Source organism: Filicampus tigris, chromosome 11, assembly GCF_054856515.1.
Source record: "Filicampus tigris isolate MCC_2025a chromosome 11, RoL_Ftig_1.0, whole genome shotgun sequence".
NCBI classification, from domain to species: Eukaryota; Metazoa; Chordata; class Actinopteri; order Syngnathiformes; family Syngnathidae; genus Filicampus; species Filicampus tigris.
In genome coordinates, this window is record NC_141227.1 from 13,458,862 (window position 1) to 13,477,676 (window position 18,815).

The 18,815-nt window shown below is 39.6% G+C and overlaps 3 protein-coding genes across 21 annotated transcripts in view; all 3 read left to right on the forward strand.

Moving 5' to 3' along the window:
• dst (dystonin) overlaps nucleotides 1–18,815 on the forward strand; it is a 105,515-nt gene that overhangs the window by 44,323 nt on the left and 42,377 nt on the right. For all 19 annotated transcript variants that reach the window (XM_086045244.1, XM_086045247.1, XM_086045253.1 and 16 more), the window contains 4 exons: nucleotides 6,033–6,179; nucleotides 7,205–7,293; nucleotides 7,384–7,492; nucleotides 18,610–18,762. In XM_086045244.1, coding sequence (XP_085901370.1) covers nucleotides 6,033–6,179; nucleotides 7,205–7,293; nucleotides 7,384–7,492; nucleotides 18,610–18,762 — 498 coding nt within the window. The remainder of the gene's footprint in view (nucleotides 1–6,032; nucleotides 6,180–7,204; nucleotides 7,294–7,383; nucleotides 7,493–18,609; nucleotides 18,763–18,815) is intronic.
• Nucleotides 14–6,082, forward strand: LOC147139800 (uncharacterized). Its single transcript, XM_086045264.1, has 2 exons — nucleotides 14–3,383; nucleotides 3,493–6,082. Exons 1-2 carry the CDS (start codon nucleotides 498–500, stop codon nucleotides 5,533–5,535), a joined length of 4,929 nt encoding a protein of 1,642 aa, XP_085901390.1. The 5' UTR covers nucleotides 14–497; the 3' UTR covers nucleotides 5,536–6,082.
• LOC147139801 (uncharacterized) lies at nucleotides 8,053–18,101 on the forward strand. Its single transcript, XM_086045705.1, has 5 exons — nucleotides 8,053–15,747; nucleotides 15,841–15,987; nucleotides 16,520–16,735; nucleotides 16,830–16,973; nucleotides 17,823–18,101. The coding sequence occupies exons 1-5, from the start codon at nucleotides 8,053–8,055 to the stop codon at nucleotides 18,099–18,101; spliced, it is 8,481 nt and encodes a 2,826-aa protein (XP_085901831.1).

The window sequence follows — 18,815 nt, forward strand, 5'->3', positions numbered from 1 at the left end:
GTAAGATTTTCACTTTAAACTTTTTTTTTTTTTTTTTACACAGGTGACTTTTAGGCTGATGTGAATGCTGTGAAGCCCTTCTCATATTTGCATGTTCTTATGGTGTCTCATTAACCTTTTCAAACTGCTCTTGTTTTTTGTTTTTTTCAGCTTTCTCCCTTAGCGCTTTATCCAGGTTGTCATGTTATTATGTACTAGTAACATGATTATGCATTGTGGCCATGCTGGTGACTGTATCTTTTTGGGAAGGAGCTGGAGTTTTAAGGATCTTTACTTTTGGCCTTATGGGAGAATAAAAGCTCTTTAGAGAATTCTAAGTTTTACAGTAATAAATTGTGGTAATACCTGTGGTGAATTATCAGAAATTATTGGTCGTGTCTCGATGGAATTTCTGGTTCTTGCTTGAGCTTGCTCCTGCACTCGGATAAAAACGGAAAAAGTAATCAGAATTATATGTACCATGATGGATAACCGACTGTTTTGCATTTTAGAACAAAATGGCTTTTGAAAGAGCAGAGAATGCAAAAAGGACAGAGAGCGTGGAACTCCAAAAAACTGCAGGGGATATAAAACTTAGCCAACTTAATCTGCTGGTGCGTGAACAAGAGGCCTTGCTGGTTGAACGACAAGCACAGTTGCAAAGGATGGAAGGCGAACTAAAAACACAACATCGAAAGAATGATGATCTAACGTTTCAGAAATCACAGCTTGAGCATGATGTTCGTGAGTGTCAGGCCAAATTGGAGAGAGTGATGGCTGAGAAATCTGCTAGTGAGCAAGAATTAAGTCATTCTAAACTGTTAATTGAGCAGGCAGAGGCCAAGTGGTCCAACGCTCAGAGGAAACTAGAGGACTTTGTAAATGAAAACCAAGTTCTTATGAACCAGAGCCCCACATTTCAGAGAAAAATAATAGTGGAGGAAATTAAAAAAGAAAATGTTCAAAGTGAAGTCCAAGCTCAGCTGTTTTTACCATTAGACAGTTATTCCAGTGAGTCCCAATCAAATATACTCAGAGAATATCAAAGATTGAAAGATGATTTACAGCAGAAATATGATGAGTTAGTCTTGGTCCAGAAACGAGCAGAAATGTCAGAGGAGAAAGCTCAAAGTTATAAAAAGCTGTTGGATGATAGAGATAACCGACTCAAGAAGCTTCAGCTGGACATGGAAGCAGAGAGGTTCAGTCTAAGACAGAAATTAGAAGATCTTCACCAGGAGACACTAACCTCGCAGAGAACCATCTCTGAACTGCAAGAGGAAGTCAGATCTCTTCACAGGGCAAAATCCTCACTGGAGCAAAATGCTTTCTTCCAAAACACAGAAGTTGAAGGTCTCAAAGAGCAGCTGAAGATTACTCAAGGAGAAATTCACAGAAGGAGCTCCTTGGATCAGGATAACATTCAAAAGATTAGCAGTTTAGAGGAAGACCTTGCTTCCAAGCAGGTGGTAATAAACCAAATGAAGTTTAAATGTACTGAGCTTAGAAGAGTAAACATGTCATCCGACAGTGATCTGAGAGCTCTTCAGCTCCATAATGAGTCATTGGAAAAAGACAGATCCCATTTAGAGCAAAAGATGAAGTCTCTGAAGAGTGAAATTCAGAGCTGGAAAGATCAGCTTCAAGAGGCCAAAGAGGAAGTTGCAGTAATGAAGAGATCTGAGCAGGAGTGTCTGTTCAAATGTAAAAGTCTGGAGGCAGGAATTCAAAATTGTGAATTTGTGACTTCTCAGTTGCAGAAGAAAGCAGATGAGTCAAAGCAGGTAAATGCTGACTTGGAAAATACTTTGAAGATTGCAAGGGAGAAACACGATCAAGCGCTGATGGAAATAGACAGAAAAGATCAACAAATTGAAATTCTAAAGTCTCAGGTAGAAGCAGCTAAATCACAGGTCAGAATTATTGAGAAGGAGCTCAATACAAAATCCCAGAACTCCCATGATCTTGAAGTAAAACTACTGGATCATAGTGAGCATGTGAAGACCTTAACTGAACAAAACTGCATGGTCAACTGCAATGTCATAAACTACCAGAGAGAAATCACAGCGCTGAAATCTGACCTTAAGTCTGCGCTAGATGAGAAGGAGGTAGCAGAACAGAAGGTCCACATGCAAAGTGCTGAGATTGATGATTTGAACTCAATGTTGAAAAACAAAAATGCTGAAATTCAGAAAGGATCTTCTGTGATTAACAAACATCTCAGCAAAGTCAAAGCATTGGAAGATGAGCTTTTTAAATATGAGCACAATGTCATGGCACCAACACGGAGTTCAGACAAAATGACAGGGAATTTAAAGCAGGAGATACTTGCTCTTCAGATGGAGAAAAAAGCTGCAGAGAAAAACGTAGAAAATTTGAATGCTAAAGTTTCAGAGCTGAGCTCTTCTCTGCAGAATGTAAAAGAGGAATTAGCTAAAGAGAGCAAAGAAAGAAAAAACAAAGACTCTATAATAATGCAGCTTGAACGTGAGCTTCAGAAAAATAAAACATTGAGAGAAGGAATGTCTAACTCAGACCAATCCCAATCAAATCTCCGACATGAAAATTTGGTCCTTAAGAGAGAGAAAACTGAGGCTTTAGGGAAAAGTATCTCGTTGGAATCTGAAATCATATTGCTGAAGGAAAAGATGCAGTGTAACAATGCAGAAGCTGAGAGAATGCAAAAAGAAAATTCTCTGCTCAGGGTGAGGACACAGCTGATGGAGGAACAAGTTGGGAAGTGCAAGAGAATGCTTGAGGAATTGAAAACTAAGCTGGAACTTCAGAGGCAGGGCTATGAAAGGCATCTGATGTTAGTGCAGAAGGAAATGGAAAAGAAAGTCATTTTAGCACAGTCAGAAATAACAAGTGAGAGAGATGTTTCACAAAAGCGTTCACATGATACAGAATTAGAAGAGATGCTCACCGAGTATCTCAAAGAAGAGATTCAAGTATTGAAATCAGCCCCGCGAAATACATCAGAATCAAAGCAGCAAGTGGAGAGCAGAATGGGCAAATCAGAGGAAGAAAAAAATGACCAAGATATACTGAAGGCAAGTTTGCATACTGTTCATCTTGAAGAGGACAAACTTAAACTATACTCAAAGGTGAATGCTTCACAAAGCAAGGAGCGTTCAGCACAGCTCCTAAGAGGTGTCAATTGTAAAGTGACAGCAAAGGAAGCAAGCTCTCATCATGGACAAATCGAGCCAAACACCAAAGGGATTCCAACTCTACAGAGCGTTACAACGGAGAAGGAAAACCAGAGGTTCAGGAAACAGGAAGTCACTGAAGGCAGCCATCAATATATGAAATGCTCTGAGAATGCTATCCTGAAGACAGCCATGCAGAAAGAGGAGCCACAATGCAGCAAGGAGATTCTGCAAAAGAAAAGCTCATCAGAGGTATGGAATGAAGTCTTTGTGTCACACAGACACCAATTTACCTCTATAAAATCTTTTGTTCTTTCATAGAAATTTCTAACCAAAGGGTGATCTAATTTCCAATCCACAGATGGCAACATTGCAGAAAGAAGACATTCTTAAAGAGTTCAAACAAGATGAAGTGAAAGTCATTCCTAGTGAGACGACTTTGAAGAGTTCAATTTCTCAAAATGTCACATTCCCACAAAACGAATATACGACTGAAATGTATCACATCTACTCAGGTGACAATTTGCTCCCCAAAACGCAGGGATACATGGCCCTATGTACACCCACAGAGTCCCAGAGAGAAAAAAACAGCATCCTAACGACAAGAACATATTATCTCAAAGAATCACCCGAAGCAAGAGCTACGCCAATTAAAAATGCTCCAGAAAGTAGGGACAGCCTCAGCTTGTGGAATACAACTGCATTGAGTCTCACTGACCTCAAAAGAAGCACAACAATTCAAAACCTAATCAAATATAAGCTATTGGATGAAGACATTTTCCATAAATTAGAAATGGGACTTACCACCATAGACAAAGTGCAAGCATCAATTGCGCAATACGTCGGCAAACCAACTGCCATCGCTGGAGTTTATGTGGAGTCGAGTAAGAAAAAAGCTTCCTTCTTGGAGGCAGCTGAGAAGGGATTCTTGGCAAAGATGTACGCTTTGGAGCTTCTGCAATCTCAGGCAGCGACAGGAAGCCTCACTGATCTGACCACGGGTCAGATATACTCCCTAGATGAGGCTCTTGATAGAGGAATTTTTGACTCGAGCTTAAAAGATAAACTGATGGACGCTGAGAAAGCTTTCAGTGGCTATATGCATGCTGGCAAAAAGCTGTCTGTGTTTCAGGCGATGGAGGAGAGCATTCTTGAGCGCTACAAAGGCAAAAAGATCCTTGAAGTACAGATAGCCACCGGTGGAGTGATTAACCCCGAGGGTGGATTCAGAATGCCGCCTAGCATTGCTATTGATCATGGCTTTCTAAACAAGGAGACTCATCAAATTCTGTATGATCCTGTCCGCAATCCCAAAGGTTTTCACAACCCTGATACTGGACAGAAAGCATACTACTGTGAAATACTAAAGGCATGTCTTTATGACGTTGATGGTGGCGTCCTTCTCCTTCCTCTTGGGGACAGGCAGCTTACCAGTAACTCTCCTACAAGTTCCCACCGGGTGTCTGTTGTCAGCAGCAGTCGTGGCACTGAGATGTCTGCTCATGAAGCATTCAAGAAGAAACACATCGACAAGCAGACCTATCTGTTTCTGTCACAGCAGGAGAGTGAATGGCATGAGACGTCTGTAGAAGATGGTAGTGGAGGTTTGCGTCACATCATCAACGATGTCAAAAATGGCAGAAAGCTTTGTCTAGAGTCTGCGCTGAGTCAGAGGTTTCTTGAAGCGCCTGAGCTAGAACAGTACAGGAATGGCTTTCTTAGTATCTACGAGATTGCTGACATTATATTTTCAAGAATGGTTGTTGTGGAGGATGTAAACAGCCCCATTGCTGGTCTTTGGGACGTCACCCAGAAGAAGAGGCTGTCTGTTCTTCAGGGATTTCAACAGGGCTTTACTGATGGGACAACTGCCTTGAGATTGCTGGAGGCCCAGGCCTGCACCGGAGGTATTTGTGACCCTTTCTCTGGGGAGAAACTTACAATCAGTGATGCAATCAGCAAAGGTCTTTTGAATGAGAAGTTGGCTCAGAAAGTACAGCAGTTTGAGCAGGCATTCAATGGCATCACTCACCCCAAGACTGCAAAGTCTATGGCGATCACTCAGGCAGTTCAGGAAAATCTTTTACCCAAGGATGTTGGCGCTCGCTGTATAGAGTTCCAGCTCCTGACCGGTGGATTGATAAACCCTGACACTCACGACCGAGTCTCGCTGGAGGAAGTCATTCAGAGGGGGCTTGTTGACAAAGCCACGGCCTCAACCATCAAAGATGAGAAGTCCCACACCAAAAGCATCACGTGTCCAAAGACCAAGAGACGAATCACATTCAATGAAGCGCTCAAAAGAAGTGTTTATGACTGCCACACTGGTTTAAGATTACTGGAGGCTGATAAAGCTCAAGGATTTGGAGCCTTATCAACTTTTCATTCCAAAAAGTTGAAATAAAAACTTGGGGGCATTGTTGTTAAAAAAGTAAATACTGGAAATAAGATTTATTTTGACTCGGTGTGTAGCTGTATTATTTGTTTAGCCTAAATAATAATTATTCCAAAATGGAATCTTTGTGTTTGCCTTCATTTTATGTTGCTACAGTTTTTTGACACAAGTTGGCACCTTTTTGTACAAGTAGAGGCCTTATTCATTCCTTTGCAGAAAGACCAATTTTTAGCCCTTTTGAGTTTTTACTTATGATTTGGATTATAGTTTAATGGGAATTATCTTAATTATATTTCAAATTGTTTCCCCTTTTGTACCGACTGAAGCATGAAAATAATACATATCTGAATCTCTGTGCTATTTTTCGTATTTCTGTTTTTCCTCTGGTCAGTATTTAGGTCTGTTTTACAGTATTCAGTTACGAATTGAGAAAACTGATATTTAAACGTTTTGCTTTTCTTTACAAATTATGGATATTCTCATACCCCCACCTGTTCTGATTCCAGAGATCAGTGGATGAAGAAAAACGAGAGCATGGTGATAAAGTTAGCAAACTGTTAGGTTGGATGTCTAATGTGAAACAGAATGCGAGCAATGAGGGAAATACTTTGAAAGATAGTAATGCCAACACAGATGCTTCAAATAACTCCCAGGTAATGATATGTATTTTCTTTGTTGTTGTTCTTGTGACTTGATGAAAACAATACTATCCGATGACATTTCCTGTCACGTGATTTTTAATAAAAGAACATCTTTCTGATCTACTTATTCAATGTATTTTACACTGTAGAAGGACATTTTGTTAATCAAATGAAGTGGTCAGTTACATACAACATCCTCTTACTGTTGCACAAGCACCCATGTTTCAGAACATACCGACTTGAATTGAACTAGTTTATTCTCTTTACATAGTGCAATGCAATTTTATAGTTATGAACAATTTTTTCCTAATATTAATTATGATATTAGAAAACAACATCCATTTGTCATAAATCATTGGCCCCATTAGCATTCTGTAGAAAAATATGTGGTAACTCATTATTGTATATTGGCGTGAAGGCAGAAAAATGAACAGATGTTTTGCTCTATTAACATTCAAATAATCAAACAATTGCAGATATATTTATTTATGTGGTTTTTAAATTCAATATAGCACATATTCTCATAAGTGACTAAAGTGATGTTTCAAAGGCTTTTTCCTATTACATTGCACCATCGTTGTGTTCCATTCATTATTTTGCACGAATGTGAATATTATACACATCACCATAAGAAATGATGGATATGCACTGCCTGGCCAAAATATTAAGTGCACAATGTATTGGTATGCAAACCAACATCTATGTCTGGTACAAAAATTGGTGTCTTTTGATCAACAGTCAGTTAGGCTAACTAATTAGGTTAATTGTTAATTAGACTAACAATGTGGGCAAAAAATATATATATTACACACACACATAATATATATATATATATATATATATATATATATATATATATATATATATATATATATATATATATATATATGAACTTAACTGTGAATTGTAAATCCGTGTAGATGCAAGTGTACCGATTGTTATGGCCTGTTAATGTATTTTACCAAAGTGTCTAAAATGCTGACATGATTTATACTCTATTGGTAAAACTACTGACACGTGATTGTTTGACTCTCTAGGTCTCCATTGAGGAAATGGTTACTAAGAAAGAGCAAATTGCAGAAGCGATTAGGGCCACTGAAATGATGCTGAACAAACACGGTGAAAAGTAAGTCAGGAAGTTACATAGCTGACACATGTACAACACAGTACAAGTGTCTGCATTACATGATTTAAAGCATCATTTTTTGACTTACAGGATGTCAGAAAAGGAGAGAGAAAAAGCCCAGGAACAGTTGAAGGACCTCAGCGAGGCTTACAGTGACCTTTCCCAGCGTTGTTCTGATCAGACCACACATGGAGATGAGGTTGGAAGTTGTGATTTTATTGTATGGAATGCTTTTGTATTTTGTAATGGCCTCAAAGGAGTTCTATCAGATGGTTCATTGCATGAAAAACCTTTCTTATTCTTCTTTTTGTCAGTCATTTGCCGCTCGCACCTATACCTTTCTAATTATTACGCTATGTCGTTCAGGAGTGTTTTAATAAAAAAAAAAATGCATTAGGATATTTGCAAACAGATCATTGGAGTATGCTGTAAACATGCTTTGTCATGCCAAATGTTTGGGTCCATATAAGACATTCAACTGGCTAATAGGGTTGATTCGTCAAACGGTTCACTGTGTGATGTGACTAACAAACACTTTCTGCAACAAGTTGAGGCATGATTGCTCACACTATGCTGACAGCCTGACACTTTCTTGTTGCAACGCTGATGCAGTGTTGAACTCATGCACGTGATCATTAACAATTGGTCTATTGGTGAGTACATATTTGCCTTGATTTTGAATACACAAAGTGTCAGAATAATCACTTAAACAATAACTGATATTCTCCTTTTTCATAGGATGTGAAATCCAGCAGTAGCATGGACTGCACTTGGACCCAGGCAATGGACGGTCTGAGTAATGACATAATCGGCCTCCTCCTTCCAACACCCAACCTCTCTCAGTCTAAGCCTCATGTGTTCTGGGATGATGTTCTCGAACAGGATTCTCCTCACAAATCTCTATTTGGGAATCATTTGCAGGAGTTAAACATGGATAACAAGTGCATAAAGGATTCAAATGTGACCTCTGTGTCCATCTGTGACATTGCAGCAGCAGCGAGGGAAGCATCCACGTTGGATGACCTTGTCGTGAAGATGATAGAGGTCAAGCAAGTCAGTGATGGATTGAATGTGGCCTACTCAGGAGATACAGTGACCCTTAAGTCGGCGTTTCAGGAAGGGTTGATTCCTGCTTCTGTCTATGTTAACATTATTCAGAGGCATAAGACCTGCCAAGAAATGACGCATGACCATTCTACTGCAAATGAGTCACATATAGAAGCAATGCAGGTTAATAGGCTTATATTGAAGTGCATAAGCGGGAATAAATCACGGACACCAGAAAGAGCTGTTCACACTATGACATCTGTCCATGATGAAGACAGAATATTAAAGCTGAATCCTACCGACGTAAATGTTGCTGGCCCAACAGAAAAGCACAATTCAATTGCAACACAAGAAGTTAATTCTTCCTCTGCCAACTTACCCAATGGGGATGGACTAATGGTGGACGTGGAGGTTCAGTGTGATTTGATGAGTTTTAGCAGTACCCTCATCGTACTTGTGAACAGTCATCAGTTCATAGGCCTTGTGTTGCCTCGGCCGAACGAATCCCAATTTAGTGCCACCTCATCAGCGTACTATGAGCATCACATCACAGATGTGTTTGACAACAGGCTGCTCAGCAGTAGAGGGAAAATAGCAGCTTTTTACATTCCAGAATGTTCGCAGGTTGTGGATATCATTTGTGCCGTACAAAACGGTTACATTGACGTTTACACAGCAGACATCTTAAAATCCATCGAAATCCCTGATGAGTTTCTTGATGTTGATCGCCTTAATGAAAAATTTTCGTCTTGGCTCATGTATAGAAAACTCAGAGTAGATGGATGTAGCAATGCTGGAGATGTGCTTACACCTTCAGAGACAAAGCAGCTCTTTATTTCCTACCTAATGATAAACAGTTACATGGATCCAAAGTCACAACACAGAGTTTTAATACTCGACAAGCAGTTAACTAAAATGATCCAGTTTTTTCTTGAGGATTCTGTCTTTAATGATATCACCCAACAAAATAAGGTGCCTTGGACTGTCAATGCAGAAGATCTTTCAGAGCAGGTGGACTTGGAGGTGCCAATCATAAGTGAGAAAGCAGAAGAGATGGTGATAAACACAAAGAATTACAAAATTAATCATCATGATTTTCATCCCTCATTTGACGGAGTACTTGAGGACATGGATGGTAGCACAGAAACTGCTGTGCTCTCTCAAAGAACCACAGAATACAAAACACTTGATGATAGTTTATATATTGACGATAGTGATGACGCAAATGATCTTTGCCATATTTTAGGTACCAAAAATATTCCCGTACTGCCCACTTTTGTGAACAGATGTAATGCTGACTCACCATCAGCGTGTTCAGAGGAAAGTACACATCAACTTCCAGCACAGTTTATTGCTGAGCCATTGTGCAATGAATCAAGGATGTTCAGTTTCACTTCAGATGAGGATGTGTTTAAAGAAGGAAAACATCAAAGTGATGTTTTTCAGTTGGATGCACAATGTGAAGAAAAGGGCATTTTGGATGAAGAAAATGACATTTTGGATGACACACCTGCCTATGACCAACAGGGAACAATGGAAGACACCGTTTTGAAGCTGTTTGTTAAACAAATTGAAAATGAGGACGACACCATGTGTCCAAGTCCATCCCTATCCTCACTTAAGGTCTTTGATTTAGACTTTATTTACTCAGAAGGAAAGTTCGGCCAGCCTTATCCAGATGATGACAATCTTGATTCTATAAATGTGAACGAAGCCAGAGAAACACACAAACCATTCAAGAGGAAGTCTTCTCTGCTGATAGAGGATGATAATAACGTTTTAGTATTAGATGATAATGCAGGAGGAAATGTAACTGAAATAAATGGTCGTCATCATTCCTTTTCATTACTTTGTGGTCATGAGCCTCTGATGATGTCACCCTTCATTAGGGAGGAGGTTTCTCCCGAGTGTGTCCTTCCCTTGGAGGAATCGGCTTCACTCCCTGATGTCACCAACTCACTTAATGGAGTCAATAACCTGCTGACTGAAAAGCAAGATGAGTACTGTGAAACTGCTGCTTCATCTGGCCCACTCATTCCATACAGCAGTATTGCTCTACAAAGTCAAAGCGAGTCTTCCACTGGTGCTAATCAGTGTTACAAGGTTAACTCAATGTTCAGTGAGGATGATTTCTACAAAGCAGGAAATGTGACAAAATGTGAATTGGGCAAATCATCACTTTGGGTTGCCCCTTTTGTTGAGGCTGAGATAGGTTCCTCATCGCCTGCAGATGCAATCAGTGGTTTAGATGTGCAAGGTATCACTGTCAAAGAGGAAGATAGCAACAGACTCCAGCAGGTATTTCTCCCTTCTGACATTGGTTATCTTCTCGAACCTGAACCCAGCAACTCGCTGCAGGATTTGCTCAGTGCAAGAGTTTTGCAACAGTTCAACTCATCATATGTTAGTTCTGTTGTACCTGATAAATTTGCACCCAAAAATCATTATAATGGTGGAAGGTGTGATATAGATGTTGCTGAATATTGTTCACCAGCGTCTGCCAATGTTCATCTGGAACAAACACTGACTGGTTTGAGGAGCAGTCCAGTACACCCAGAAGAAAGACAAATAACAGAAACAAGTGATTCTGAGGAGAACTATCACTCCTCAAGAGAGGCGTGGGTGGGAGATACATGTCAACAGAATATAAATATGGTTGAATCATTTTCAAGCCCACCCACTTCAACAGACTCCACCCAAAAATTGGTGATTGGAGTGAAACACAAAGGCTATACACCTCCGGATCAAAACGGGGTGGATAAAGATGGAAATCCTCAAGTAGTTACTGATATTTGGTCACTCAGCACTGGACCATTACTGATTTCAAACTCTGTAAAACCACGTGTCAATTACGACAAGAAAGTGATGAATAAAACTTTACATGGAAGTGACAGTGAAAGTGCCGGCAATACAACAGGTGATACTTCACTGTCATTAGGGAACTGTGCATCTTTTGAGAGTAATGCTGCTTTTGTTCCAGTGGGGTCTGGGATAACCAATGTTGGTGGGAAAGATGCATCCAGTTTAAACAAAAATGAAACGGATGAGGGAGGAGCCCATGAAAGAAAGCCTGGTACTTTAGATGGAAAAGTAGGAAAAGAATATGATGCCTTACCGATAAAAGAGATAGAGTATTCCATTGCCACAACTCGAAAAGATGAAGATAAGTCTGATGCCTCACCCAGAAAAGACAACTTGAAGACTAATAGCCCAGCTATAGATAAGGAAGAGGACTTTGGAGTTCAAATAAAAAAAGATGAAGTATCATCTGATGTCCTAACTATTATTCAAGGGGAGTCTTATATCCAAAGTAGTGATGAAGGCAATGTTCATGCTACAATTGGAAATGTTGAGGTGGAGTCTGACACCCCAACTAGAAAAGATGAAGAGTGGTATGATGCCCCCCCTGTAAAAGATGAAGAGAACACATTTTCTTCAAATAGACAAGATGAGGTGTACTCTGGTGCACCTAGAAATGATGAAGAAGGATCGAATGTTTCAAATGGAAAAGTCAAGGTGTCTAATGGCCCAACTGTAAGGGATGAAGAGTGGTCTGATGCCCTAACTGGAAATGTTCAAGAGGAGTCTTCTATCCCAAGCACAGATGAAGAGAATGATTATGTTCCTTTGGGAAATGTTGAAGTGGAGTCTAACAACCTAACAAGAAGTGATGAACCGTGGTATGATGTCCACCATCTAAAAGATGCAGATGATTGTAATGCTTTTTCTCCAAATGGACAAGACAAAGAGTACTCTAGTGCGCCAACTGGAGATGATGAAGAGTGGTCTTGTGTACCACATATAAAACAGGACACTGATGCTCCAGCAGTGGAAAATGAAGGGAACATTGATGCTCAAACTACAAAATATGAAGATGTTTCTATTGGTCTGTATGAAAAACATGAAAATTGGTCTATCGGCTCACTTATAAAACATGACAATGGGTTTGATACCCTCACTGGCAACATTGAAGATGAGTACAATTCCCTAACTAGAAGCTCTGATGCCCCACTAACAAAAGATGAAAAGGGGTCTCATAACCCAACTGGAAAGGTTGAAAAGGAATCTGATATACTAACTAGAAGGGATGAAAAACTTTCTGATGCTCTACCAGTAAGGGATGAAGATAGATCTGATGTCTTAGCTAAAAATGTGAAGCAAGAGCTCATCAATTTAGTTGGGAAAGATGCACAAAGTTTGAACAAAATTGAAACACAACACCAAGAGGGAAAAGTTCATGAAATGCAGCCTTGGTTTCTGATCGGAAAAGATGAAGTGATTGATAATTGTGATATACTAACTGGAGAAGAGGTTGGAAAAGATGACGTGTTTGATACTTGTGATGCAACAACTGGAGAAGAGGTTGATCATTGTGGTTCAACATTTGGAGAAGATGTTGGAGAGTCAAATGCCACAACTGAAAAAAATGAAGAGTTGTCTAACTCTAAAACTAGTAAAGATGAAGACAGGTTCAGTGTCTTAACTATAAGGGCTGAAGAACACTTCAGTACCCAGCAAGAAAAAGATGAACAGGGTTCTGCTGCCTCATTAATGAATGAAAATGTGTCAAATGACCAAACTAGAAGATCTACAAAAAAATCTCATGACCCACACGGAAACGATGAAGGCAACTCCTTTGATACAATTTGGAAACATGATGAGGAGTCTGATTCTCCAACTACGCGAGATGAAGCTGGGTCTCATGTCTCACTTACAAAAAATGAATGGGGTTCTCGTACTCCACCGGTAAAAGATGAAGAATGGTCTGTTGCCCCACCTCAAAAAGAGGAAGAGGGATCTGATGTGTTGCTAATAAAAGATGAAGAGGGATGTAATGACACAATTGGAAAGACTAAGTCCGATCCCCAAGCTAGAAGCAATAAAGAGTACTCCAATGGTTCATCTCTGGATGAGATAGAAGAGTTTGATGCCCTACCTGTGAACTATGAAAATGAGTCTGCTTCCGTTATAAAAGGTGACAAGGGCTCTAATTGCACAACTGTAAAGGTTAAAGTATCTGATAGCCCAACTAAAAACGGTAAAGCAGACTCTCAAGCACTAACTGGAAAAGAAGAAGAGGATTGTAATGCTCCAACTGGAAACAGTAAAGAAAAGTCATATACCCCAACTAGAAGATTCAAAGACAACTTTGATGGCCCATCAACAAAAGATGAAAAGTGGTCTGATGCCTCACTAATTAAAGATGAAGAAGAGTCTGATAAATCATCTGGAAACATTGATAGCCCAATTAGCAGAAATCAAGAACATTCTGATGCCCCACCTGGAAAGCATGAAGAGAAGAAAGTTGCTCCGACAAGAAAATATGAAAAAGGGTCTGATGCTTCACTGTTAAAAGGTAAACAGAGGTCTGTTGACTTGACTGTAAAAGTTGAAGGGGAAGAGGAGTCTGATCCCTCAACTACAAGAGACAAAAATGACTCTGGTGCACATTATGGAAAACCAAAAGCCAACTCTGTTGCTCCAATACGAATAGATGAAGAGAAGTCTAATGTGCAACATATATCTTGTAAAGAAGGACCTAAAGGCCCACCTGTAAAAGATGAAGAGTGGTCTGAAGCCACAACTAGAAAAGAGGAGGAGTTGTCTCATACCTCCACTGGAAATATTTTCAAGGAGTCCTACAAAAGAGAAAAGGACTCTGAAGTACCATCTTCAAGAGATGAAGAGAATTCTGTAGCTCAAACCAGAACATATAAAGAAGATTCCAAAGATGGGTCTGATAACCCACACGGAAAAGATCAAGAGAGCTATTTTACTTTACCTGTAAAAGATCAAGAGTGTTCTGATGTTTTACCTGTAAAATGTGAGAATGGTTCTAATGCCTCGCTTAAAGTAGAGTATCATGACACAACTAAAAGAGTTCAAGAGTGTGATACCCAAACAGCAAAAGTGTGTTCTTGTCCCCCATTTAGAAAATATAACGAGGATTATGATGCTCAAAGTAGAAAAGATAATGAAGACTCTAATTCCCCAACAGCAATACATAAACATGTGTCTGAGGTTTCACTTGTTAAAGGTGAAGAAGCATCTGAAATGACAGCTAAGAGCACTGAAGAGGAGTTCAGCACCCCGAATAGAAGAAATGAACGCTACTCTGAAAAAAATGAAGAAGGCTCTGATACCCCACCTGGAAAAGATCAAGAGGAATCTTTTACTCCAACAGAAGAGAAAAATGAGTCTGTGTTTGCAAGGAGAACACTCGTAAAACCTGAAAAGGTGTCTGATGCCTCAATTATAAAAGATGTAATAGAGTATACTGATGTAACTCAAAAAGTTCAAGAGTACGATATCCCAACGGAAGGCAATGAATACTGGTCTCGTACTCCATCTAGAAAAAACTCTGATGCTCTAACTAGAAAAGATGAAGACCATTCTGATGCCCAAACTAGAGTACATGAAAACAGGTTAGATGTCTCACTTTTAAAGGATGAAGAGGAGTCTGTAACACAAGCTGAAAGTATCAAAAAGGAGTCTGGTACTCTGATTAGATATAATGAACAAGACTCTGAAAACGGTGATGGCTCTGATACCCCACCTGGAAACGATCAAGAGAATTATTCTATACCAACCAGAGGTGAAGTGGAGTCTGATGTTGATGTTGAAGATGGAAACTTTGATATCTCGACTGGACACGTTGAAGAAGTGTTCCAAATTCCAACTAAAAGAGATGAAGATGACTCTCATACCCCACCTGGAAAATATGAAGAGGTTTCTGAACAGTGGTCTGATGCCTCACCAATGAAGGATGATGAGGTTTCTTATGACCTAAGTGGAACAATTGAAGAGGAGTCCAAAACCCTGTCTAGAAGACATGATAAAGCCATTGATACATCACTTGGAAAAAATAAAGTGGACTCTGATGCACCACCTGAAAAAGATGAACATGAATCTGGTGCATCACCTGAAAATTTTGAACAGGGGTGTGATGCCTCACAAATAAATAATGAGGATGAGTTGAATACTCCAACTAGAAGAGATGCAGACTCTAATATCTTACCTTCAAAAGATGATGCAACATCTGAAGCCACATTTGTAAAAGATGAGGAACATTTTTCAACTGTAAAAAATGGAGAACAGTCTGATAGTGAAGATGATGCTTGCACACCGCCTGGAAAATATGAACAAAACCCAGAATCTCCAACAGGAAAAGAGAAAGAGAAGGCACATGCTTCACCTATCCAGCTGCAGCTTCTTCAGGTACTTAAAAATGTTTCCTCAGGCCAAAACCTCTCAATGCTCCAGGAACTGATGGGGAGCTTTGCTCTTGGGAGTGGGAGTGACACTCACACCCTGGAATGTATCAAGGAGGAGAGCTCAGAGGATGAATTGCTGTCAGAACTGTCTCCTAAACTCTCTGCCGACAATGTGGAGGGTATCAAGAATCCGGTAAACAAACCCCTTTTTGGTAAAAATTACACCCAATTTTTTCTGTGTTTGCCTTTGAAACATCTTATGCACATTTTTACTGTTTTCCTACAGCGCTTCTCTACCCAGGATTACCTAGAGTGTGTTGGGAGACTCCAAGATCATGCTGATGTTTTAGATGATGTTAGAAAAGACCTTTTATTTGGGGAACCTATTGGCACCAACATGGAGGAATTACAGATCCAAATAGATGAAATCCAGGTTAGAAAGTGAATTATATGACATATCAGTGAAGTTACACCATTAGCTACACCTGCACAGTCAAATCCAAATACGGGAACTACAGTAAAACAACAATGATTACTTTGCAAATTATATTGTTCCATTCTGACTGACATTGTAAAGGAAGGTGGCGACTTGGCTGAAGTGGTACATTGGCCCAACCCAAAGGTTGTGTGTTCAATACTGAGTCTTGTGATCATGTCAAAATGTCTTTGAGCAAGATAATGAACCTCCAGTTCCTCCTCAATTTTTTTTATAAGTGAATGAGGAGACAGTGTGAAAGCACTTTTGAGTGCTTGTAAGCTATAAAAGCTGTATGCCAATTTACCAATTATTGATTTAAAACTATATTTGCATTAGAACAAATTACCCAAGCAACTGTTTCTTTGTAAAGGCGTCGTTTGTGATATGACTTTAGAATCAGATCGCGTAAGATTGTGCAAGTGTACTTAATTGTGTGGTTTGTGAGTGTATATACATTTGAACTCCTTTTAATTCTGCTTTTATCCAGTCACTGGAGACCCAAGTTTCCTTATTGGCTGGTGTTCTGTCTGAAGATATGGAAAAAGCCAAACTGCTCTTAAATGCTTCTGATGAGAACATTCCCACACAAATCCGTAAAGATCTGTCTTCAACATTTGGGGAATTAGATCACAATTTTACAAAGGTTTGCCATGAGTGTGCAGAAAGAACTCAGTCGTTGTTTCAAGCCATGGAAAATAGGAAGGTGAGTGTAGAAACAGAAGTAAATGCGGCACAAGAACCTGATTGAATCTGAAATTATTGTTAAATTTGTTGTATATTTGTCAATATGATTTCAGGCAGATTTGGAATCAACATACCAAAAACATCTTGCTGATCTTGACATGTTAGTGGGGCTCATCCAAAACAAACTAAATATGGCAGATGCAGATTTCAACACATGTGATGTTGAAGCACTCAAAAGCTGCATACAAAAAAACAAGGTATTTTAATTGATAAATGATCTAGGAACAAAGCTAGACTGAATAGCAGAAAGTAGTTTTAATTACCTGTGTGCGCAAAAAGCAGCAGCATGTACCACGGCACTAACAGTGCCAATCATAAACTACAACTGAAAAGAAAAGATAAAAATAATGAATACTAGAAAATACCACAATATGTTAATAATACAAATATGTTTATCTTTTTTAATGTTAATGATTTTATGGATGCACGGTGGTCGACTGGTTAGCACGTTGGCCTCACAGTACAGAGGTCGTGGAGTTTGCATGTTCTCCCCGTGCCTGCGTGGGTTTTCTCCGGGTACTCCGGTTTCCTCCCACATTCCAAAAACATGCATGGTAAGTTGATTGGACTCTCTAAATTGCCCCTAGGTGTGATTGTGAGTGCGGATGTTTGTCTTTGTGTGCCCTGCGATTGGCTGGCAACCAATTCAGGGTGTCCCCCGCCTACTGCCTGAAGACAGATATGCTCCAGCACGCCCCGCGGCCCTTATGTGGATAAGCGGTATCGATAATGGATGGATGGATGGATTTTATGGATTTACACCTCAATTTAAAGAAAATCTTAAAATGGTACCTACCCATCCCAAAATCAAACACAGGTTGATTTATTGAACACTGTAGCCGTTTGTTTTGACAACATTATTTTTTTTAATTAAAAAAAAATATATATGAATACAATCTAAAAAAAATACAGATCATATGTAATAACCCAGAAATGATACATATTGATATATTGTACACTGTAGCCAGGAACATTCACATAAGCATTTTTTGGAAGAATCAACACTTTCCTTGCAGGGATGCTTACTCCTTTTTTTGTTGTTCCAGGATGCTGAGACTCATCTACATCAGGAGGTTAAACTCAAATTAGAGGACGTCACATTTGCTATCCAGAGTTTTATATCTGAGCATGCTCACTTGTTGAGTCCCTCTCAGAGCAGTTGCCTCCTCAAGGTCCTCAGCAGCACTCAGAGAGCCTTCAGGGACCAGATGAACAAACATGTCACAATGAGGTGTACCTTAGATGTCCTACTGGACACCAAGGAGAGGGAAGACCAGAAGAAGGTCTGCTTGTGGATATGTTGCTCAATATCACAGATGATATAACATATGCGTTGGCATGGATTGTCGACTAAAATCCGAGTTGCTAAAAGGTTATACAAAACCACCAAAGTACTCGTTTTTATGTAGAATTTGTTTATTTATGAATGTCATTGACAGTAAACTAATGAATATGGAATCTACTGTAATTCTAAGGTCCAGCAAAATGTGTTTTATTCAGTGTGTGGTTGCATGTTCCAGTGCTTGATCAGTGCTTTACACTAACCTCTGTGCTGATTGTGTTCTACAGGCCTCCAGAGACCTTTGTGCAATTAACATTGGAAACAATGCACTGCTGGGACTCTTTCCACATCTAATGCATTTACTCATTGTGTTTATTTTCTCTCTCTGCTTATTTTATTCTCAAGAACAATGAATGCATTGACTGGCCAGCATGTTTACAGCATACCAGATCTTATGTCAAATGACATGTCTTATGCATATTTTTAATGGTGTTGTCTGTCTAAGTATGTAGTTTTACTGATCAGATGGCCTTGCCTTTTTTGGTCTACAGTCCATATTGGAAAGGCACCAAGAGATTGCAGACAAGATAGAGGAAGTGTACGACAGTCTCACTCTGACTGAGAACCGTCTGATTGGTCACCAACAGCAGGCTAACAATGCAGAGTGCGTCACAGACCTGCAGCAGTACCAGCAGGAGCATCAGGTACAGCAGACATCTTGGCTTTACTTGGCATTCAGGAAATGCAATTTATTGTT

Coding starts and splice junctions, on each gene's coding strand:
- LOC147139801 (XM_086045705.1), top strand. CDS start 8,053: ATGGACTGCACTTGGACCCAGGCAATGGACGGTCTGAGTAATGACATA. Junction 15,988..16,519: donor TCCAAATAGATGAAATCCAG/GTTAGAAAGTGA, acceptor GCTTTTATCCAG/TCACTGGAGACCCAAGTTTC. Junction 16,736..16,829: donor AAGCCATGGAAAATAGGAAG/GTGAGTGTAGAA, acceptor ATATGATTTCAG/GCAGATTTGGAATCAACATA.
- LOC147139800 (XM_086045264.1), top strand. CDS start 498: ATGGCTTTTGAAAGAGCAGAGAATGCAAAAAGGACAGAGAGCGTGGAA. Junction 3,384..3,492: donor AAAAGAAAAGCTCATCAGAG/GTATGGAATGAA, acceptor TCCAATCCACAG/ATGGCAACATTGCAGAAAGA.